The 23,534-nt window shown below is 55.7% G+C and overlaps 2 protein-coding genes and 1 non-coding gene across 7 annotated transcripts in view; all 3 read right to left on the bottom strand.

Moving 5' to 3' along the window:
* LRRC3 (leucine rich repeat containing 3) lies at nucleotides 1-2,548 on the bottom strand. Its single transcript, XM_067739650.1, has 2 exons — nucleotides 2,397-2,548; nucleotides 1-1,594 (listed from the first exon to the last, which is right to left on the bottom strand). Exon 2 carries the CDS (start codon nucleotides 1,441-1,443, stop codon nucleotides 670-672), a length of 774 nt encoding a protein of 257 aa, XP_067595751.1. The 5' UTR covers nucleotides 1,444-1,594; nucleotides 2,397-2,548; the 3' UTR covers nucleotides 1-669.
* Nucleotides 2,549-12,984: 10,436 nt separating this feature from the next.
* The window catches only part of TRPM2 (transient receptor potential cation channel subfamily M member 2), a 50,015-nt gene continuing 39,465 nt past the window's right edge, over nucleotides 12,985-23,534 (bottom strand). For all 5 annotated transcript variants that reach the window (XM_067739645.1, XM_067739648.1, XM_067739644.1 and 2 more), the window contains exons 24-33: nucleotides 22,822-22,909; nucleotides 21,131-21,218; nucleotides 20,301-20,458; nucleotides 19,622-19,698; nucleotides 19,346-19,447; nucleotides 18,014-18,100; nucleotides 17,420-17,525; nucleotides 15,796-15,897; nucleotides 14,495-14,611; nucleotides 12,985-13,848 (exon numbers count right to left, since the gene is read on the bottom strand). In XM_067739645.1, coding sequence (XP_067595746.1) covers nucleotides 13,723-13,848; nucleotides 14,495-14,611; nucleotides 15,796-15,897; nucleotides 17,420-17,525; nucleotides 18,014-18,100; nucleotides 19,346-19,447; nucleotides 19,622-19,698; nucleotides 20,301-20,458; nucleotides 21,131-21,218; nucleotides 22,822-22,909 — 1,051 coding nt within the window. In that variant the 3' untranslated portion in view covers nucleotides 12,985-13,722. The remainder of the gene's footprint in view (nucleotides 13,849-14,494; nucleotides 14,612-15,795; nucleotides 15,898-17,419; nucleotides 17,526-18,013; nucleotides 18,101-19,345; nucleotides 19,448-19,621; nucleotides 19,699-20,300; nucleotides 20,459-21,130; nucleotides 21,219-22,821; nucleotides 22,910-23,534) is intronic.
* On the bottom strand, nucleotides 15,854-15,930 carry LOC137225617 (Z6 small nucleolar RNA). The gene has a single exon (XR_010943927.1). It is a non-coding gene; the product is annotated as a Z6 small nucleolar RNA (small nucleolar RNA).

The following is a 23,534-nucleotide window of genomic DNA, read 5'->3' as shown; positions in this document are numbered from 1 at the left end:
TTTCTCTCCATGGTTTAATTTTTTTGGTTTTGGGTTGTTATTTTTTTTTTTTCCCTTCTTACTGGACTGAAATTTTGGTACAAGTGTTACTCTTAACAAACATTCTGAGAATAAACAAAGTTGACAGAGTTGTTCAAAGGTTACATGTTCCACTTATCTCCCGAGAAAAATCCGGTCTCTACCACTTGGCTGTGGAAAGAGCCCGGTGGTTAGAGGTGTTCAGGAAATACTGGGGAAGCAAAGGCAAACCAGTTCCACGGGGCAGGACGACCTGTGCCTACAACCAACAAAATGCACCCAACCTCCTCGGGGAGCCTCACTCATGGGCACGCACCCTTTCTCCTCTGAATGCTGGGGGCTCAGAGGCGGGCACCCCGCGGGGCAGGCTCCCAGCGCGGAAGGGACGTCTCAGGATGGACGGCCCGGTTTTACATCCCAGCTGGATCACTTCCATTTCTCTGAGCCCGTGTCCCCATCTGTCATTGGGTCTGATGGCAGAACTGCCTGACCTGAAGGTGTCCTGTGGAAAGTGCTCTGTCAGAGTGAAACACTGGACAGAAGCAGCCGTGTCACCCTCCCCGGGGGAACATCGAAGGCGGGACTCAGTCACCATCTACTACAAGAGTGACGGGAGACAGGTGGGCCTCGGCCTGCTCGAGCCATCGGGCGCTAGGGCGCAGGGCTGATGGGGTCCTTGGACACAGGAGTGCTGGGCAGGGACTTCAGGTACTCCAGATGCCTCCTGGCGTCCTCCTGGTTCTGGCGCACGTAGTACACGACGTAGGTGATCACCATGGCGAACCAGCCGAACATGGTGAGCAGCATGGCCACATCGGTGGTCTTGTGGTGGACGCTGCAGAAGCTGACGCCAGAGTCGAGGGCCTGGATGAGCGGCTTCCCCACGTACTCCTCCTGCACCGCGGTGTGGCAGGCGATCTCGTCCACCGAGTCAGGGTCCAGCTTCAGCTCCCACAGGGCCTCCTGCAGGGCGCACTCGCAGTGCAGGGGGTTGTGGGACAGGCGTATCTTGGCGCTGAGCTTGCCCAGCGCGTCCTTAGGAATCCTGCGGATGTGATTGTGAGACAGGTCCAGCAGCCGCAGGCCCCCGGCCAGGCCCGAGAAGGCGGCGGGGCCGATGGTCTCGATGGCGTTCTGAGACAAGTCCAGCTCTCTCAGCTGGTTCAGGTGCTGGAAGGCTCCGTTGGGGATGCGGGCGATCTTGTTGGCATCAAGCTTCAGGAGCACAGCGTCAGTGGGGATGTCCTTGGGGATCTCCTGCAGGCCCCTCCCACTGCAATGGACGGCCACGGCCCCGGCATGGTCAGGGCACTGGCAGCTCTGCGGGCAAGAGGCGCCCAACCGCAGGCAGAAGAGAAGCAGGAGGCAAGAGCCTCCCGTGGGAACCGGCAGGGAGGACGGGCCCTGTCTGCCCATGGGGCCCATCCTGACCACCTGCGGACAGATGGCACGCTGCTCTCAGTGCTGCGGTCTACACGCTTCCCCGCTCCCCGGTACCGGTGCGGAAGGGACCATCCCACACAGACAGAAACTCTGCTTCCTCACGTGCCAGGAAGAACAGTGTTCTCTTTCGGTCCTAAAAGAGAGGAGCAGTCAGCGTCGCCGGCGGTGGCCTGGCTGGGGACCCGGGGGCACACTTTGACTTTGGGGGAGATATCACAGCCAAACGGACACACTTGACCGGGGGGGGGGTCTCTGTGACTTACTCCTGGATATTCCCACTGCCACCCAGAAGAGTAAGGCTGTGCTGACTGCTGGCTGGGGGTTGTGCCCAGCAAAGCCGACCGAGAACACTGCCACCCTGCCCTGGACACACCCACTGCACACCTTGGGGGTCAGGGGCTTGGACAGCACGGGGTGATGGGAGTCCACCCCTCCTAGCTACTCAGGGCTGGAAAGCAGGAAGACTGGGCTGCAGGGTTTTCATAAGAAACTGGAATGCAAGGGCGACCGCCGGCCACCGCTGGGAGCCCAGCCGGCACCCTCATCCCCGCGGGGCTAGGCTGCTGTCAGAAGCTCAGCGCTTTGCTAATTGTGACAATCCCTTTGACAATTATAACATTAAAGCTCTTCTCTGTCGGCCCTAATGGGAACAGCCACCCGCACCGGCATCGCGGTCGGCGCCTTTTATTTCAATTATGTTTGAAAAAGGGAAACGAGAAAAGAGAAAAGCCAAGCCCTGGGCGCGCGGCCCGCGCTGGGCGTGGAGTGGCGGGGCCGCGCGGGGCCTGGGCGGGCGGGGCTCGGGCCCCAGGGGGACCCCAGACCTCGGACCTCGGGATCCCCAGGCTCCGGACCCTAAGGACCCCCGGGACTCCCGGCTGGGGGATGGACGGGGGCGGGGGTGTCCACGCTCCGGGATGAGACGGGAGCTTTACCTGCGCGGCCGCGTCCGGAGGCTGCTGTGCATGAGGCTCTCTGCCGCTTGGAGTCCGAGCCGGCGCCACGCCTGGAGGGCGGCGGCGACCCGAAGGCCTACGCCCAAGTCCGCGGCCGCTGGGTACACACGCGGCTCGGCCTGCGCTCCCGGGGCGGGGCCTGGGCGGAGTCTGGGGCGGAGCTGTGGGGCGGGGCGGAGTCCGGAGCGGGGCGGGGCCTGAACGACAGCAGGACCTGAGAATTAGGGGCGGGGCATGGGCGGAGCTTGTGTGGCAGGACGCGGCCAGGACATCGCGGGGCCTAAAGATGGGCCGTGGGGCCAGGGCGAGGTCTGGCCGGAGTCTTGAGTGGGGCGGGGCCTGGACGATGCGGGGAGGGGGTCCTGAGGACGAAGGGTGTGGCCTTGGGCGGGGCCGTAGAGGCTACACGGGGCGGGGCCTGGGAGCCTAGCTTGTGGGAAGGCGTGAGTCGGGCCTGGGATCAGGATTTTAGACAGGAGTGTGTCTCCTGAGCTGTGGGCGGGGTCGTGGGGGGACACCCCCCCGAGCCCCGCCCCTGCCCGTGTCCAGCCCCACCCCTGGCTCTGGCTCCAGGATGTGGGAGGCGGGGGCGGGGAAGTTGGAGACCCTCGGGTCAGCGCGAAACCCCAGAGCGTCTGTCTCAGGTGTGGTGCCAGTGGCTGCCGAAGCGTTAATGGAGTTAGGTCTCCGCCCACCTGGGTCTCTTCCTGCCCACCCCCCATATCCCCACCCCCACTCCTCCACCTCGCGTCTTAGGGTCCATGCATGGGCGTCCAAGGCGCGTAGGCAATGTGGGGATTGAGCCATCCTTAGGGTTTTTATAACAGCTTTACTGTGGTGTAATTGATATACAGTAAACCACATATTCAAATTTGATACATTTTGACATTTGTATACACCCGTGAAACCATCACCACCTCAAAGTATTGATAGTAAATACCCCAGAGTTTCCCGTTTGCAATCCATCCCCTCTGATCCCCATCACCAGGCAAGCACTCATCTGCTCTATCACTAATCAGTTTGCATTTCCTGTAATTTATATAAATGGAATCGTGGGTGTGTACGTTTTGTCTAGCTTCTCTCACTCAGCATAATTCATTTTGGTTCACCAGGTGCTGATGCGTTTATCAATGGTTATTCCTTCTGGGGCTGAGTAATGAGACATTGCAGGAATGTTCCACCATTTGTATATCCACTCACCTGCTCATGGAGATTTGGGTTGTTTCCAGTTGTTGGCTATTACAAAGAGAGCTGATATGAAAATTGTGTACAATCTTTGTTTGAAATACTCATTTCTCTTAGGTAAATATCTAGGAGTGGAATGACTGGATCATACAGTAGCTTATTTTTAACTTCTAAGAAACTGCCCAAGTGACAGTACGATTTTACATTCCTGTGCTGCGTATGCTGCACATCTTCACCAGCACTTGGTATGGTCACTCTTTTTAATTTTACATATTCTAATAGGTGTGTAAGGGTATATCTCATTGTGGTTTTAATTTGTACTTCACTCATGACTTAAGTGTCTTTTCGTCTGTTTATTTGCTGTCTATCTTTAAGGAAGTGTTCTGTTCAAATCTTTTACCCACTTTTAATTGAGCTGTTTTCTTATTTTGAGTTTTGAGAATTCCTTGTGATTTGTACCAGATAAGTGATATGTATATATTTCTCAGATATGTGATATGTATATATTTTCTCTGATTCTGTGGGTTGTCTTTTCATTCTCTTTAAAGTTTTTCAAAGAGAAATTTTTAATTTTGATGAAGTCCAATTTATCAGTGTTTCTTCTGGTGTCATATGTAAGAAATCTTACATATTGCACTTATATTTTGCATTTGGGTCTATTATCCATTTTGAGTTAGTTTTGGTGTACAGTGTGAGGTACGATTCTTCCAACTTTGTTTTTCTATAAAGTTCTTCTGGTCATCCAAGATTCTTTGTATTTCCTCATGAATTTTAGAATCAGCTTGACAACTTCTACCCAAAAAGCTTAGTGGGGACTTCCCCAGCAGTCCCATGTTTAAGACTGTGCCTTCCAATGCAGGGTGTGTGGGTTCAATACCTGGTCGGGGAGCTAAGATCCCACATGCCTCGGGGTGCAGCCAAAAATTAAAAACAAAAACAAAAAAGCCTAGTGGGCTTTTGTGTGGGATTGCATTGAATCTACAGATCAGTTTAAGAGAATTAACATCTTGACAATATTGAGTATTCCAATCCATGAACATGGTATATCTTCTCATTTATTTAGAGCTTCTTTTATTTCTTTCATTTGTGTTTTGTAGTTTTTGGTTTACAGATCTCACACATCTTTTGTCAGATTTAGCTCTGATTTTTTAATGCTATTGTAAATGGTATTTTAAGTTCAATTTATCTTTGTTAAATGCTAATATATAGAAATAAAATAGATTTTTATATACTGATCTGAACTTTGCTAAACTCACTTATTAGTTCTAGTAACTTTTTAATAGAAGCCTTAGGATTTTCTACATATACAGTCACGTTATCTGCAAATAAAAAGAGTGTTACTGCTTTCTTCCAGCCTGAATGTCTTTTACTTCATTTTCATACCTAACTGTGCTGGCTAGAGCCCTAGTTCAATACCGAATAGGAGGAGTGACAGCAGATAACCTTGTTCCTCTTGACCTTAGGGGGAAACATTCAGTCTTTCACATTAAGAATAATGTTGACTGTAGGGTTTTGTAGCTGTCCTTATCAGTATAAGAAAGCATCCTTCGATTACTAGTTTGCTGAGAGTTTTTAACAGGAATGGATGTTGGATTTTGTCAAACTTTTTTTCTACATCTATGAAGAATATTTTTATTAGTCTATTAATATGACGGATTATACTGATTGACTTTCAAGTGTTAAATCAACCTTGTGTCCTTGAAATAAATCTCACTGGCTCATGATGTATTATTATTTTTACATGCTGTGGAATTATTTAATAGATACAGAGTTGCTGAGGTTATTTTTTTCTTTGACTGAATGTTATAGCTTGCATCTCTCAAGGAATTGCCCATTTCATCAAATCTGTTGAATTTATCAGCATAAAATTGCTCATCCTTTCAATATAGAGTATGAAGTGATGTCACCTCTTTCATTCCTGATGTTGGTGCTTTGTGTCTTCTCTCTTTCCTTTTACTGACCAGTCAGTATGGAAGTGTGTCAATTTTATTGATAATCTCAAAGAACCAGTTCTTAGTTTCATAGATTTCTCTATTTTTTTCCTTTTCTTTTTTCCATTGACTTCTACTCTAATCTTTTACTTACATTAATTTTCTTTTCTTTTTCTAGTATCTTAAGGAGGAAGATGAGCTCACTGATTTGAGACCTTTCTTATTCTCTAGTATAGGCATATCTTGGAGATATTGCAGGTTCAGGTCCAGACTACTGCAATAAAGTGAATATCAAGATAAAACGAGTCGCTTAAAGTTTTGGTTTCCCAGTACATATAAAACTTATGTTTACACTATACTGTAGTCTATGAAGTGTGCAATAGCATTATGTCTAAAAAAATTTATATAACTTAATTTAAAAATGTTTTATTGCTAAAAAAAACGTTAACCATCGTCTAGTAGTAGCACCAAAGATTACTGATCGCTGATCACCATAACAGATGTAATAACAATGAAAAAGTTTGAAATATCAAAAGAATTACCAAAATGTTACGGAGAGATACGAAGTGAACAAATGCTGTTGGAAAAAATGGTGCCAATAGACTTGCTCGACTCAGGGTTGCCACAAACCTTCAATTTGTAAGAGACACAATATCTGCAAAGTGCAATAAAGCAAAGCGCAGTAAGACAAGTTACGCCTGCGTAGGCGTATGAATTTCCAAGTCTTGCTCTAGCTGTGTCCCAAAAACTCTATGTTGTATTTTCACATTCATTAAGTTTGAAATATTTGCAAATACACCTTTTGATATCTTTCTGACCCATGGGTTTGGAAGGACGTTATTTCATTTCCAGATATTTGAGGATTTTGCAGAGATTATTCTGCATTTGGTTATTAATTTAGATCCACTGTTGTTGGAGAACATACACTGTATGCGTCAGATCCTTTTAAACTTATTTAGACTCATTTTAAGGACCAGAATATGGCCCATGTTAAAAATTGTTATGTGTGTACTTAAATATGTGTTCTATTGCTCAGAGGAATATTCTATAAATATTGGTGAAGTCAAGTCTGCTGACGGTATGATTACTGATTTTCCATCTACTTGCTTCTTAATTATCGACAGAGGTGTGTTGAGGTTCCTGAGATCTGTCTGTTACTCCTTGCAGTTCTATCATTTTTTGTTTCACGCATTTTGAAGGCTTATATTCAAATTAGTATGTCCTCTTGATTAATCAACCACTTTATCATTATGAAAAGAGCCTCCTTATCCCCAGATTCTTTGCCTTGAATTCTACTTTTCTGACACTAACAGCCACTCCAGCTCTCTGATGGGTTAGCGTATGGGATAAGATATGGGATAAGATATGGGATATCTTCCTCCATCCTTTTGCTTTTAACCTCCTATGTCTTTTTAAAAAATATTTTTATTGGAGTATAGTTGATTTACAATGTTGTGTTAGTTTCAGGTGTACAGCAAAGTGAATCAGTTATACATATACGTATATCAAATCTTTTCCCATATAGGGCATTACAGAGTATTGAGTAGAGTTCCCTGTGCTATAGAGCAGGTTCTTTTTTTCTTTTTTCTAATAATATTCTTTTTTCTTTCTTTTTCTTTTTTTTTTTAAACCCCACGTTTGTTTATTTATTTATTTTTGGCTGTGTTGGGTCTTCATTTCTGTGCGAGGGATTTCTCTAGTTGTGGCAAGCGGGGGCCACTCTTCATTGCGGTGCGCGGGCCTCTCACTATCTCGGCCTCTCTTGTTGCGGAGCACAGGCTCCAGACGCGCAGTCTCAGTAGTTGTGGCTTGCGGGCCTAGCTGCTCCGCGGCATGTGTGATCTTCCCAGACCAGGGCTCAAACCCGTGTCCCCTGCATTAGCAGGCAGATTCTCAACCACTGTGCCACCAGGGAAGCCCAGAGCAGGTTCTTATTAGTTACCCGTTTTATATATAGTAGTGTGTATATGTCAGTCCCAATCTCCCAATTTACCCCTCCCCCCTCCTATGTCTTTAGTTTCCTTCAGGATTTCCATGGCATCAAAGTTTCATCCTCCATATATTAACTGCAAAGGGAAAAAATAATAGCTTTACAGTGAAGAAACCCAGCAGAAACTACCTTACATATGTGACCAAGGTTAATATCATCAGTAATAATACAGACTGACATCATGTAGCCCTTGACACCACGGACTGAGAAAGACACGGCATCACTGCCATGGTATTCTTGCCCAAAACGCACAATCTCTTTCCAATCGTGGGAACACGTCAGACATACCCAAATTGAAAGGCACTTTTTACAAAGTGACTGATCAGTACGCTTCCAAAATGGAGAGATCGTAAAAGACAAGAAATGGCAACTAAACGGGATGTGGGATCCTGGAATATCCCCGGGCACAGTGGGGAAACGGGGCGCACAATAAGGCTGGTGGTGCAGGTGATGGCTTGGTAACCCACATCCACAGGGTGACGGGAACGGTGAGCTCCCGTCTGTCCTCTGTTTCTGCCCCATTTGTCCCTCTGCTCTGTTTCCTTTTCCTCTTTTCCTGCCTTCTTCCGGACTGAGTCCTTTTTGAGCCCATTTTCTCCCTCTAGTTGACTCCTAGCTGGGACTCTTCACTGCTATGCCAGTGGCCACTTTAGGGGGTGGTGTCAGCTGTCACTTCTCATCACAGACTGCGTCAGGTCACATCAGACCACCTGCCGCGTAGGGTGGGAGCCCTGGAGGGTGTGCCCGTCCCCGGCCGTGCAGTGGACATCCACGTGGGTAGGAGCCCGTCCAATCTTACCATCAACAGTCTTTTAAAGGGATATAAATAAGACGAGCCGTGCAGCTGCCGCTATGTTATTGTAGAGTAGATTGAAGGGGGAGCCCCAAATTATGGAATATTTTTAATATTTAAGTTAAACACATGAATGTGGTCACCACCCAAAAGTACAGACATTATGCAGTGGGGGGAGGGACAGACACTCGAGTTCATGCTGTGGCTTCTGTTTATGGAAAGGTCAAGATGAGGTGGTGGAGGCAGGGACGGGGAGGAGGTGCGAGGGGGCTGCTGGGGCTGCACGTTCTGCGTCTTGATCTGGGTGCTGGTCGTCAACATAAGTAAAAAACCCACCAAGCTGCTCACACTTCAGATGTGGGCGGGCGACTGAGGGCGTGTAACTCCTCAATAAAAGAAAACAATGGTGTGCTGGCCACGTGTGCGTTCCCAGGTGGTTGCGCGTGTAGGTGATGGATAGAATGATGGATGGGTCCGTTCAGGTGCAGTGTTGCCCTCCTGCACCTCACTGGTCCGTGGCCTCACTAGCTGATGACGTCGGAGTCTCCACTGAAGGTGCTGGCAGCCGGCCGGGTCCAGGCCGCAGGGCCACGCGAGAGCCTGGCTCACTGTCTACTCCAGACCACGAGCCTGCTCTCAGAAATACCAGAAACCTTCTAATGCCATCTGGCCACGTGGTCTGCCCACTGTAGCTGCCCTTACAGATGTGACTGGGCTCCGCGCTGATTGCGTCCCCCATTTATCCACCTAGAACCCAGGCCTTCTGACTCCAGGGAGAAAGCACGATGCTCCCGCTGGTTAATTGCTTCCCATCAGGCAGGCTGCTTTGCTAGCAAGGTCTGCGTGCACCTCCCTGGGGAGGGGGTGGGAGGGAGCAGAGCCTGCTGCAGCCACTATGGTGGGGATGAATAAAACATCCTGGCAAGGCCGAAACCTTGCCTGCCCACAAAGACACCTCAGAGAAGCCTGGGACCGGGCCATCCTTGCGGCGTGGCCGGCCGTCTAGCTGTGTGCTCACCGCCCTGCTCCCCCACCTGCCCGTCCACAGTCAGCAGCGTGGCCCTCAGCCGCCCTGCCTCCTGCCCTCGTGCAGCCGTGGGGACCCTCAGACAGAACCCCAGGCCGGCCAGGCTCTGCTGACTGCAGCCAGCTCGTGGGTAGGGGCTGGACCCAGAGCACCTGACAGAGCCCGCTCGCTGCCCAGCACCACAAAAGCAGGGCCTGAGCTCACCAACGAGCCTTGATGGATGGATTGCCTTGGGCAACGTTACCCGCAGCAGCTTGGGACAGACTCGGCCTCCTCCTACACTCCCTGGATCTCCCGGAATTCCTGGATCGAAAAGCCCTGACGTTGGTTCCCCTCGAGGGTTTCCCGAGCACTGGGCCTGAGCAGCTAGGGCCCAGCCCCCCGCGCCCTTCCCGAAGCCCTTCGGAACCAAAGGGCCTCACGCCTCAGTGTGGGAGCAGAGGGCGGCCCATTTCCCAGGGAAGTGGAGGCCACCTGCACCTTATCTAGTAGTTCGGGTTTTCCAGGGCAGTCTCCCTCGCCCCCCGCCCCAGCACACAGCCCCCCGCCCAGGTCTCTCACTCTTCCTCTTCTCCAAGTTTTGTCCACTTTGTTGCCCTTTTTCAAGAGCCGAGTTCTGAATATATTCACCACATGCCAGTTCTTACTTTTTCCCGCTCATTAAACGCTGACTTGGTCCCTGCCTGAGCCCCTAGGTTGATGCTGTAGCTATTTTTTGAACTTCTTGAGTCATAATCTCAGATAATTTACTTTCACTTTTTTTTGTTTTTTTGCGGTACGCGGGCCTCTCACTGCTGTGGCCTCTCCCGTTGCGGAGCACAGGCTCCGGACGCACAGGCTCAGCGGCCATGGCTCACGGGCCCAGCTGCTCCGCGGCATGTGGGATCCTCCCGGACCGGGGCACGAACCCGTGTCCCCTGCATTGGCAGGCGGACTCTCAACCACTGCGCCACCAGGGAAGCCCTACTTTCACTCTTTTCATTTTCAGATAAGTGCATTTAGGGTCCTAGCTGTTCCCTCCCGAGACTTTCAGCCCCAGCCCTGGGCTGGGACCTGGGACTCTCACTGTCTGGCTCTGGCTGCTCCCCAGGAGGGTGCAGGTCTCGGGTGGGAGGTGGACGGCGTGGAATCACATGCGGCACCCAGCCCGCAGGCCTCACTTGCCCCAAATCCCGAGCAGCAGGGGTGGCCCTGGACCTAGTGCCGACCAGAGGCTCGGGGACAGCAAGCGCTCTCCCCACAGAGACACTGCCGCTCCCCATTGGTCCTCCTGCCCTGAAACTAGAGGCTCCGGAGTGAGGACGGAAGCCCCCCACAGGGAGGGCAGAGGGTGGGGCGCCGCAGTGGCCTTGCCCGACGCCGCCTCAGCTCCCTTCCCGTGGTCAGGGGACTGGTCACTCACGTCCCGTGAAGGCACCTGGAACCACGTGGAACCACTGATGTATCTTCTGTCCTCTTCCGGGGCACAGCTGCGTTCTAACATTACGCTTCGGAAGCTGTGAGCCGAGCGTGGCCTCAGCGATGGAGCTCCCTTGGAGACTTGCCGAGATCCACACACTTGCTGGGTGTGATGCACGCCCACTTCTGTGAATGTTCCGTGTCTGAGAACCATGTGTCTCTTCCGGGCCATGTTGTTGTTGTGGTGGGTACAGAATGACACACACGCCATAGACTGTGTGTACATATATACGCGTATTACACGTCATGTACTCTGCCAATGTGCATATACATTACACATACTGTACCTAAAGAAACAGATTGCACACGACTTACACACAAACACATGTATGTGCAAGTTATGCGTAATATATAATATATGATATGTATTTATAGAGAAATACACACACGCATAGTACGTAGGTAAACATGCACACACACGCCACACAGAATGACCTCAATCCTGTTGACTGCGTTATTCAAATTCCGCCCTATTTTTCTTTTGCTCCTTGATTCCTTGATTTCTGAGAGAAAAGTCTCAAACATTACTGTGAATTTGCCCATTTCTCCATGAATTTCTATCAATTTTGGATTATATATTTAAAAAGGTATTGTTCTAGGTGGAGAGCAGTTCACAGAAGTGCTACCTTCTTCAAGGACTTATACCTTTTCCCACTCAAATATTCCCCTTTGTCCTTAAAAGGACAAACTCGAGCCTTGGGTTCTGTCCTCTGCTGGACCTGCCTCCCCAGTGTTCCTTTTGGGAGTGTTTGTTAGGATGAATCCCTTGTGCTGTCATCTAGTACATGTGTCTTTTGGGTGATAGAGAAAAACATATAGAAAAGAAGAGAAATTTTTTAATTTAGTTTTTATCCCAATATGACTCACAATTTGTGCCATAATTGCTTCCTGCCATTTTATTTTATGTGAACCATCTTCTATTGATATTTTTTCTTTCCTTGATTTGGTCGTTCCTTTTGTTTCCTCCGGTGGTTTGACATTATTCCTCTCTTTCTATCCTCTGGAGGTCACCCTGGGCCTGTGATAGATACACTTACAGGTCCCACCGCCTGCGTTTCTCTCCCAGCGCTATGCCCGGTCAGTATCTATTTCTTCCTCATGAGCAAGAGGAGACCTGCGCTGCACTTGGATTCTCTGCGTTTGTTCTCCTGCCGGCTCCCAGGGAGACCAGCTGGGGTTTCAACAAGAAGCTATCATTAAATTTTCTTTTTATATTATGCCTCAACAATGGCAGGACTTGGCCCTACATTTACTGGTTCCTTTGCTTCCACAGAGCTCAGTCTGTGCATGCGTGCATGCGTGCGTGTGTGTGTGTGTGTGTGTGTGTGTTGGACTAAATGTTTGTGTCCCTCCCAAAAATTCCTACATTGAAGCCATAATCCCCAGTGTGATCTCATTTGGAGGGAGGATCTCTAAGGAAGTAGGGTTAAATGAGGTCATAAGGGTGGGGCCCTGACTTGATAGAATTAGTGCCCCTATAAGAGAAGAACCAGAGCTCCCCACCTCTCTCCTGCACACTCCAAGGAAAGGTCACCTGAGGACAGAGTTCAAGGTGGCTGTGGCCAAGCAGGGGAGAGCCCTCACCAGGAACCACCCTGCCCACACCTTGACCCCCCACTCCCAGCCTCCAGAACTGTGAGAAAGTGAATGTTCCATCTGTGGTGCCTTGTTCTGCAGCCCAAGCTGACCAAGACAGTGTGTTTTGCTTTTCTGTAATTCATCTTTGTGAAATTCTTTCAGAAAGGGTGCGTGAGGAACACACTTTCTGGGTCCTTATGCTTCTAAAAGGTCTTTGTTTGGTGCTGCCACGTGAACACTAGTTTGGCTGGATATGAGATTCTAGATAAAAAACCAAGGCCCCCACAGTGGCTGAGGACCTGCAGGGTAGGGGGCCGGGGGGAGGCGCAAGGGGCTGAGTCCCAAGCTGGGGGCCAGAGCCGGGGTCTAGGAAATGAGGAAGAGGTAGTGTGTGTGTGTGTGTGTGTGTGTGTTGGGGGGTGTTGATTGGAGGAGAAATCATGAGTTTGGACCGGAGGGGCTGCAGGCTGTCCACAGGAGACCCCCTCAGGCCCCAGGAAGCTTGGCTGTGGGCTGGGTGAGGTCTTGGTGACCCAGACACGGGCCCTTGACCACTGCTTGTGTCTATAACTTTATTTGAGGGAATCACAGAAGAGGCGGGCGAGGCTGGTGTAGGAAAGCGGATTTAATGTGGGGTTTTCACAACATTCCACGGCTCCTGATGGCCTATGAGTCGCTGATGCTGAACTGGGTGGCCCCTCAGTCCACACCTACCGCCCGCTCCTCCCGGGCTCTCAGGGTGGGGGTTGGGGGCACCATGTGCAGGAGAGCCCCCACCCGCACGGGGCGTCTGCGTCCTCCCCGCCTGGGTCCCGGGGCAGCACACAGGCAGAGACGTGTGCATTTCGGGAGGAGGCCGGAGCTTGCCTGCACGTCCTGCGCTGCTAAGGGGCTCAGCCCTGACAGCCAAGGGAGATGGGTCCCATGGTGCCCCGCCCCAGGCCAGGCAAGGGGCTGAGTTAGGTCCCGGTGGAGGCCCTCTCGGGGGTGTGGGCCTGAGCAGGAGGCCACAGGGGAACCCCGACTCTCCAGGAGGTGCCAGGCTTGGGTGGAGATGCCTCTGATGGTGGACATGCTGCTCACAGGATGTGGCCAGGAGGGTGTCCACTGGCCGCCAGCAGGCTCGGGAGAAGCAGTGTTGGCTGGTGGAGTCCCCGTGGCCACCTCAACCCTGAGGCCCTGCCTCGTGGCCGGAGTCCACCTGCTCCCTGCTCAGCTCTCCTCCCAGGGCACCCCGAAGCCTCCCAGTTCAACAGCTGGGCAAGAGGGGCTGCTGATCCGGGCGGGCCGTGGGTGGAGCAGCTCTGCCGGCCCCTGCAGAGCTGCCCGGCTGCGTCCCCAGGTTAGTAGTAGGCCCCGAACAAGGCGGCCACCTTCTGGAGGATGGCCTTGTGGTTGGCGTACAGAGGGATGCGCTCGTCCACCACCTGCCACCGGATGGACACCCCCGCATCGCAGGAGTACAGGTGCTGCGAGGACAGGGGTAAGATCCTGACTCCCTCCTGAGCCGGCCCTGCCCCCACCCAGACACCCCGAGACTACAGACGTCAGGGGGTGACAGGGGCCCCACGGCCTGGCTCCTGGCCCTGCCACAGGCCTGGCCAATGGCCGCGTGCTTTATCCTTCTGCTGCACAGGCACGAATCAGAAAATGCCCACAAAGCCTTAAAAACCCTTGAAGGAGGAGAGAGAAGAGGTGCAGCCTTGTTCTGGGGTTTTCTGTCTGCAGACACAGCCCGGGTTTTGTTCCCTGGGACTTCCTGGTCCCAGTTCTGGATTAGGGATACGTAGGACTGATCTAAGTACTGGGGATGGCAACCCCACATAAGTGCTGGAACCAGCCTCCCCTGGGTGTGAGCCTGGAGGCCCCCAGCGTTCCTGGCCAGCCCCGACTGTGCCCCAGCCACCTTCTGCTGCCCTCTGGCCTCTCCCGGATGCCCCCTTGGTACCCTCTGGGCACAACTCTGACCCACGCAGCTCCCACTCTCTGGTCCTGGCCAGCTCTGGCCCCAGGCCCCGGAACCCCTCAGACCCCTCCCTATAGACCCCGAGGCTCTCTGGAGCACTGATCCCCCGGTCCCCCCATTCCTCAGAGCCTGAGACCCAGGCCACATACAGAGTTCAGCCTCTTCAGCTCCACGTCGCTCTGGTCTGGAAAGTGGACGCTCACGGCCACCGTCTCGATCCAGGCGTTGTCCGTGTTCCTTGGGTCATCCACGTACCCTTTGTACACCTGGGAGGCAGCACAGGTGTGAGCTGTTTCGCCTGATGGACCCCTGAGGCCCCCGGCTTTCTCCCAGAGGAAGGGGCCCCATGCTTTCTCTGCAACCGGTCCGGGTCTGGGATGCTCTGAGCACAGCTGTCCACTGCACCCAAGCCCCTCCTGGCTCTCCCCCACCCCATCCACCTGCCCCCAACACCACCTTCAGCCTGACTGACACATCGTGGGGACCCACAGCCTCACTCATCTCCCTTCTGGTCTCTGGCCTGCTACCCAGACCTGCCTCGACTGTCTTTGGGAGGATCAAAAAGGGTCAGTGGACCTCAAAACATTACGCAAAGTGAAAGAAGCCAGACACCAGAGGCTGCACGCTGTGTGATTCCCCCTATAATAACCGTCCAGAGCAGGCAAACCCGCAGAGACCGAAAGCAGCCTCGCGGGTGCCCGGGGCGCGGGAGGGAAGGGAGTGACTGCCGACGGGTATGGGCTTCCTTTTGGGGTGGTGGAATGTTCTGGAGCCAGACAGAGGTGGTGACCACGCCACGCCGTCTGTGTACTAAATACCACTGAGCCGCTCACTTCCAAGTGGCTCCTCTTCTGTTGTTTGGATTCTGCCTCGACAGACAGAGAAGTTTATTTCTACAGAGCAGAGCAAAGAGAGATGGCAGTGCTCCCCGTGGGGCTGCAGGGGCAAGCCTGTGAGCCTGCTTGGTTTGTAGGGCAAAACCGCAAACGCCAGCCACTGCCCATCGCATCCTGAGACGCCGCAGGGACAGAACCAGCAACGACTCGGATGCCCACTCGGAGGACTGTTTAAAGAAATCATGGCACAAAATATTATGTGGTCCTGAGAAAGAGCGAGGTGGATTCGGAAATGTGGACCTAAAAATACGGCCTTTGCAAATTAACTGAAAAGTGAGTTACGTCTTTGTGCCCAGCTGTGCTCAGGGCAAGAGGGAGTGTGGGCCGGACACCAGGCGTGCCCCGGCCCCAGGGCGGCAGAGGCTGTGGCCCCCCACTTGATCTCGGGAGGAGCAAACCCAGACAGAGAGAGAAGGCGAGGGGCCCAGAGCCGCGGACACGTGGGTCCCTCCAGGAGGCTCCCCAGCTCCACGCGGCCCGCCCTGCAGCTGTCACGACCCGCACCTTGGGGCCCCAGATGCACAGGTGTGAGCAGAGCAGAAAGATGACCTCACCTCCATGCCCTGCGTCAGCAGGCTCTCGAAGGAAGGCCAGAACTCTCTCCGGAGGACCTGCTTCAGCTTCCGGGGCAGCGTCTCTCCTGGTTCCCGGGAGCCCTGAGCAGAGAGGGAGGAAGGGACGGGTCAGCATGGCTGTCTGGGGACCTGCTTCCTCTGGCCACCTGCCCAGCGTGGGCAGTGGGCCAGCCCCCTGGAGCCACAGGCGGACGAGTGTCTGACAGCAGCTGCCTCGGGGCTGGAGTGACATTGCCCAGAGCCCAGAGTCCACGTCAGCCCGCGGGGCAGGAGGGTGGCCCAGCCTTGAGGCGCGCAGGGCACTGTGGGGAGGCAGCCCCCTGACCTCCACCACCCTGCGCACCAGCTGGGCTGTGTCCTGTCTGCGTGCATCCCTGTCCCCGTGTCCAGCCTCTGCTCTCGCACACCAGGCTCCCGGCCACTCCCGACACCCCAGACACGGGCCTGCACCCGCACTCCCCTCTCCATCCATCTAGGGGACTCTCTCAGTCCACATCAAGTCCATCCACGTAGGCCCTGGAGACGCCCTAGCCCCTCGCTGGGGGGGTGGGGGCTGGCTCTCGGGGACACAGGGACACAGCTCAGAAGATGCCCGTCGGCAGGAGAGACCTAAGTGCCAGAGAGGGAGGCTGAATGCTGCCAGAGAACCCGTGGGAGGAGAGGGCCGGGCCTGGGTTCAGAGCCGCGCTCCCTCAGCTCGAGGGCACAGGGGCTATGGCTGCGGGAACGAGAGCCGCCCAGGGCCCTGGAATCCTGGTTGGGGTCTGAAGACCCTCAGTGGCACCACTGCCCCCCACACACCCATTAACTTGCTGTCACAGCAGAGCAGCTGCTGGGCCACTGGGTGGGTGGTGGGGAAACCCGACGGCCTCTTGCTGAGCTGGGCGAATCACGGACTCCCGGGTACAGGCTCAGAGGAGGGGACCCCGGACAGAGCTGCACCCAGAGACCAGCCGGGGGCCTGGTGGGCGACACGGTCCTCCTGCCAGGGTCAGCCTACTCCAACCCCAGAGCAGTGACAGGGTCGTGGGGGGCAGAGGGCAGATTGACGGGTCAGAATCTGAGCGGTTGGGCCCGCTTGGATAGGACAGGCCCAGGGCCTTCCATACCCCAATTCTGTCACCACAAGGCCTCTGGGGTGCACGCCGGCCTTCAGTCCTGCAAGGAGCTGCTGCCCTTGAGCTGAGGGCCTGTGCACCCCCGTCCCCAGCCCCAGGCTCAGCTCGGGCCCCAGGGCTAGGGGCAGGTGCGCGCCTGAGACACCCACCTGGGAGCCGCGTCTGACCCCAACCCCTGAGCCCTGCAGGGAGACCCAGTCTAGCCTCCGAGGCAGCCCCAGCCCTGGGCCTGGTGCCCCCCGGGATGCAGTACATGCTCAATTAGTGCTTACACTCCGAAGAGCCCCTGAACCCATTTTCACAACCGCAAAACACGGTACTAGGAGGGAGAATTCCCTCTAAAAGGCAAGGACCGGCCTCTGTCATTCAGAACCAAGGATCGAGTCTGAGCCGTGCAGGGCAGCGACCACAGGCGGGTGGTGCTCCTTCGCTGGGTGGAACGCACAAAGGCGCGCAGGGCCCCGGGACGGCGGGCGCGGGCTCACCCCTGGCAGCACCCAGTGCTCTGAGAGGGAGCGCTTCACCACCAGCACCTCCAGCATCTTCTTTATGCCCTTCCTGCAGATGGCGCCGTCCTGGTTCCGCCTCCAGCTGCAGGAGGGACGGTCTGATGTCAGCCCCTCCCCCGCTGCGGGGGAGGCCAAGGCACCCCCCACTCCTGAGCACCTGCTCCGCTCCAGGGGCACAGAGATAGTAACCACCGCTCCCATGACTGCTGGTCTGACTAGAACGGGTAGGCCTTTTGGGAGCGTATTTTTCTATCAAAAGCCTTAACGCAGCACGCGCCCTGGACCCAGCCCTTCCACCCCGGGACTCTTTGGAAATGACGAGTAGATGGATATGGACTTTCATTTTGTCCGCGTAGCGAGCCCTGGCCCTGGCTTTGTCCCTCCCCCAAGGGGCCTCTGAGGGAGGGGGACCCACAGGGAAATGAGGGCAGCCTGGGGGCAGGAAGGGCCTGGGCTTTCCTAGGGGCATAGCCGCTCCTGCCCTGTGTTTTGGGGCGCGCCCGTGCTTATCCAGGCCACTACGGGGTAGGGCGCGTGGCGCACGCTGTGTGCTCATCCGGGGCTACTCACCGGGTGACCACGGGCTGCAGCGTGTGGTTGGGGCCAAAGCAGCTGAGGTCCCCGCGCCCGCGCAGCCCTGTGCGGCCCATGGGGTTCCTGGACGGACAGGGGTCTGCTCAGCCTGCCGCCTGCAGCTGGAGAGCCAGGCCGCGGCAGCAGGTGGGGCCTCTGACGGGGCACGTGCCGGTGCCGCCCACACCTGCCCCGGCCCAGGATGGACGGGAGCAGGGAGGAGGCCACCGTATAGAGTCCTGGAGAGGACCCCCGACACCCACGGGCCCCTTGACCGGTCTGGCTGACTCCGCATCACCCACTGGGGCTGTCCACCCCGAATCCTGTCCCTGGGGGACTCCAAGGCTTCAGGTCACCTTGGCGTGAGTTGGAAAGGAAAGGAGTCTTCTTGGGAGCAGAAGCCCAGCCCCACCGCAGACCCCCCAAGAGAGCGCCTGACCGACCATCGTGCTGCGTCCGAGGGCCTCAGCCGGCCTGTGACCTGGCACCCGACGGTTCCCCCAGCCCCGCCGTGACACTCCGTCCTGCTCTCGTCCTGAACACCACGTCCCCCTAGTCCCCTCCCCGGTCCAGGGCTGGAGACGCTCCTGGACACGTCTGTTCTCCTGCCCCACCCATCTCCCACCACCTCCTTCCACAGCCTCTGCTCCCTGTTCCAGAACCTTCCCCAGAGGCCCACCACACACCTCCTCCCCCAGGTGCCCTCAACGACCGCCTGCTCATGGAGCCCCCACGTCCTGGCCACCTGTGGTCCCTCCGCAGATGCTGACTGCCCCTCCCTCGGCCTCTGCCCTGTGGTGCTGCTTCCCTAGCAAACCCCATCAGAGGAGGCCCTCTGACCTCCAAACCCCAGGCTGGCTCACAGTAGGCGTCCACTAAGTGCTTGCTGGGCCTGACGCCATGGGTCACCTGACATCTTTATGCTGATTCTTCACCTGTACAGTGGGGCTCAGTGCCCGTCCCTACAGAGAACAGACCTGGAAACACCTCCGTCCCCTACACGTAACCCCAGGGGCCCTTTAACAGCTCCCCCGCTTCATTCTCACGATCGGTGCAGCTGGCAGCCGGGCGGTCCACGTCTTACCCCATTTCCACACCACAGGAACGGAAGCCGTAAAGGTTACATCGGGGGACGAGGGCGCAGCGCCCAGGCCAGCGGGACCAGCCCACGGCGCCCGCCTCCCCACGAAGGAAACGCCTTATGTGGGTGTTTCTTTTCTTCCGTATTTTGTTTGTTTTTATCAGAAAAGCGCCCACATTGCCGGAGAGGAAACCTGACCCCAGAAGGAAACCCCCAGAGGCCGCGGAGAAGGGCCAGGCTGCACTCACAGAGGGAGCCCATCCTGCACAGTGTAGACCCCATGGAAGCTGCGCCGGTCCAGGCATCCATCCACCGCGTTGTAGTTGATCCTGGACAGAGGCTCCAGGGCGCTGGGAGCGAGAGGAGAGGTCGCGTCCCCGACAAAGATGGTGGGATGCAGAGCGGCCGTGGTGAGCCCTCAGGGGGTCCACCACGAGGGCCCCTCCCCGGCCGCAGCCCTCCCAGCATGGCCCAGCCCCCAGGGAGGACGGGCCCCCCGTCCAGGCGGGAAGCAGGGCACTCACTCCCCCACAGGGTCCACCAGGTCCTTGTTTTTCCTGTCGGCCGTGTAGAAGGGCGGGCTGTAGATAAGGAACTCCGTCTGCACGACATGGGGGCTCCCCTCAGTCGGTCACCACCCCAGGTCAGCTGGCACCCAGGACGGCTGACCTCAGAGCCCAAGTCCCTGGGACGGCCCAAAGGGCCTGGGAGCCCGAGCTCAGCAGACCTGAGGACACACACACCCGGCCCAGCCCCCAGGATGGGGGTGAGGGGCTAGGCTGGGCTCTAGAGGGGAGAAGGGGTCCCAGTGGCAGAGACTGGGGAAGAGTAACAGCCTGGAATGTTCCAAGGAAAACTAGAGAGAAGACCGGGGGGGCACCCACATGCCTCAACCATCTCTCCCTCTCTCTCTCCACCTCCAGCCTCCCTGGCACTCAGAAACAGGGCAGGGACCGTTCACTGGGGACAGGGGGTCGGAAAAGCAGGGCAGTCGGCTGTGTGTGGGTGGAGGCCCACCAGCGTCCTGGCTCAAACCCCAGCTCCATCCCCTCTGGCCACGTGGACCGCGTGCCTCTGTTTTCTCATCTGTTGTCATGTCCCTGTGAGGCCTCAGCGGGCTCATCCCGCCCAGGGGGCTGGACTGCCTCCCCCCAGGACACCAGGCCCCTGCAGCCTGGTGGACGCGGCAGAACAGGCACTCACCTCCCAGGGCACCTTCTCGTTGGGCACTGGGAAACGCTGGACGGGGCAGTTGGGGTAGAGGAGGTGCCTGGCATCCACGTGGTAGGCGTCGCCCGGGTCCTCCACCTTCAGCTCGCCGTCCAGCTCAGGGTCCCGCCCCACCGAGGCCTTCTGGGGTGCTGGGAATGGGAACAGCCCCACGGAGCTGTGGGCAAAGCTGGGCCCGGACTTGGGTTCCAGGCGCGCAGGACGGGGCCATCCTCTATGGTCCTTTCCCCCAAACTTCTGGGCTGCCTCTACCTCCCCAAGCCTGGATTGAATGCCAGCCCCAAAGAGGGTACCCTCCCCAGGGCCCCCAGCACTGCGGCCCAGGAGGACAGAGACCTGGGGGCAGGCAACCACCACCTTGGACAGCTCCCAGCAGAGCTCTCAGTAATTAGCTGGACGCACAGGCCCTTACAGAAGCTTGGCCAGCTGAGGAGAGCACACTGCTCCTTCCGGGCCAGCAACACCCCAGGAGGGTTACTCATGCCCATTTCTTGGCCGACTGCAAATGTAGGAACAAAAACTTGCTTTCTGTCACCCAGTCGACGTGACTGGGTCTCGGGTATCTGCTGGAGCTGCCCCCACTTTGTACCTTGATGCACAGGAGGATGGGGCTGTGGGCCAGGCGACCTCTGGAAGTCCCCAGCCTGGTCAAGCAGGGGACTTGGCCACACTCTGCACATGTATCTGTGCGGTGGGCCATGCTCCCCGAGGCACTGGGCCTGCTGCATCTCCTCCCCACGGACCCCCGGACGCAAAAGAGCACAGGTGGTAGAGACCAGCAGCTGGTACAGCCATCCACTCACCCAGGGTGGGGACGCCCTCCTCCGAGCCAAAGCCGCTGTCCCTCAGGGCTTTCACGATCCAGTGCAGCGCTCTGGCCGTCTGGGCCACCTGGAAGGCACGTCCCAAACAAGATTTGGTCAACACCTGCCCCCACACGGAATGCCCAGCTCCCACCCACCCTGTTCCACTGTGTCGCAAGGCACAGGCCTGGGGCCAGAGCGCCCAGAGTGAGGAGGGGAACCCAGGGCAGGCCCACGGGGTTGGGGGGCACAGGGTCAAGGCACAGCAGGAGGGCACGGAGGGGCGGGGACCTGGCCTCTGCCTGTCCACCCCTCCTCGTCCTGGAGTCCCAAGGCCTCCCTGACCAAAGCGCCTGCATCCACCTCCTACACTGTGCCTACTGAAGTACATTGTGACAATGAACCTTTATGTCTGTGCCTCTCCCTGACTGGGAATCCTCAAGGATGAGATAATGCCTGCCACCCTGACATTCTCAAGGCCAGCTTTGGACAGGCACGGAGGAGGCACACAGGAGACGTGGGATGGATGGATGGATGGATGGATGGATGGATGGATGGATAGATGATGGATGGACACACAGATGGATAGAGGGAGGGAGGGATGGATGGATGGACAGTTAAATGGATAGATGGATGGATGAATGACTGGAAGGATGGACGGATGGATGAATGAATGGATGGATGGATGGATGAATGGATGGATGGACAGATGGATGGACAGATAAATGGATAGATGGATGAATGACTGGAAGGATGGACGGATGGATGAATGAATGGATGGATGGATGGATGGATGGATGGATGAATGGATGGATGGATAGATAGATGGATGGATGGACAGATAAATGGATAGATGGATGGATGAATGAATGGATGGATGGATAGATGGATGGATGGATGGATGGATGGGCAGATGGATCAATGGATGGTTGGGTGGATGGAGGGGCAGACGGATGGTTGGGTGGATGGATGGATGGATGGACGGATGGATGAACTAATACACATTACTGTCCCTCAGCATCACTCAGGCACCTGAGCCCAGCTGGCCTATGAGGCAATGACTCTTGGATGTGAGGCCACTCAGGGCTGCCCAGCTGATGGGGGGGCTGTCAGTGGACATTGAGGGGGGAGGGGCGGGTGGAGGCTGCTCTCCTGTTGCCCACCGGCCACCGCTCTCTCATCTGGAGCTGCTCTGAGACACCCACACGCTGCTTTCTGATGCTGCCCCTCAGTCCAGCTGTCCACACGGACATCCATACGCATCCTTGCTGGCCCCGTGGCCTCCCTCCCTCCCAGCATAGCTGGCAGCCTGAGAAAGCAGCCAAGGGCTGTTAGTAATTTCCACGGCCCCCTCCCAGGTTCCAGGTGCCCAGTCTGGAGACAGTGGCGTCTCAGAGGACAGTTCCAAGGAGGCCAGGGGAAGGTCAAGAGTTTGTTCCCTCAGACCAGCCCCTGATGTGGCCGCCACACAGTGCGGCGTGGCAGAGCTCAGGCAGAGGAGCGTTTGGTGGAATTCTCTAGAGGACGGAGAAGGTGCCCCTGCCAGTTGGGAGCAATGGCCCTGATGTCACCGCCCCCTTCTCCTGGGTGGTTTCCCAGTATGTGCACTCTCAAAGCCACCACACCACAGAGCGACCTTCCAGGTCCTTCGGAGCTGTGCCCAGAAACAGAGGTCGCAGCCCGGAACCCACCTGCTCCTCTAGAGAGGCCAGTCTCTGCTCCATGGAGCTCGACTGCTTCAGATGTGCCATTTCCAGCAGGTCCACCATGGTGTCCACCCTGCAAGAGGACACAGCTGAGCCCCGCAGGCCAGCCAGGGGCGGGATGTGAAGGAAGCCTGGCGCCTCTTTGCAGGTGGGTGACCTGTCAGATCCAGCAGCCCAGGCTCTGTTGGCCTTAATTTCACGCATCTTCCTCTTAATTTGAAAGTATTTATACCATACGTTTCCGTATAGGATGAGCACCGCCTAGTGGCCCAAGGGGAAGATCTCGCAGCCAACGGATGCCCCCGGCTCACAGGGCTGCCCCAACAGCCCCGGGCTTTGCGGGGAGCATGGCTGGGCGAGAGGCGCAGGTGTGCAGACGCGCACACGCCTGGCTCCTTGCCTCGATTTGCCACGAGTTCCACAGCCGAGTCACAATGGGGAAAGCTACCGCTGGGCACCACTGGGGACTTTGGAAGGAGGAGGACGCAGCACCGTTGTCTGGGGAATAATTGTTTGGTCTCTGTCTTCTTTTGCTACAACATAGGAATTGCACCCAAGGCGGCCTCTGTTTTTATATGAAAAATACTTCCAAACGCTCTTTTTTTTTGCGCAGGGGGATTCCTGAGCTGTCTTCCCCCCCCGCCCCCCGCCCAGTGCCGCGTGTGCTGTGTGACAAAGAGCAAACGTTTCAGGAACCC

This window comes from Pseudorca crassidens, chromosome 5 (genome assembly GCF_039906515.1).
Source record: "Pseudorca crassidens isolate mPseCra1 chromosome 5, mPseCra1.hap1, whole genome shotgun sequence".
Taxonomy (NCBI): Eukaryota; Metazoa; Chordata; class Mammalia; order Artiodactyla; family Delphinidae; genus Pseudorca; species Pseudorca crassidens.
Note: the sequence above shows the minus strand (reverse complement) of the source record. Positions and strands in the feature narration are given on the sequence as shown.

Bases quoted from the DNA above. Each gene is read 5' to 3' on its own strand.
- LRRC3 (XM_067739650.1), bottom strand. From the start codon at position 1,443: ATGGGCCCCATGGGCAGACAGGGCCCGTCCTCCCTGCCGGTTCCCACG.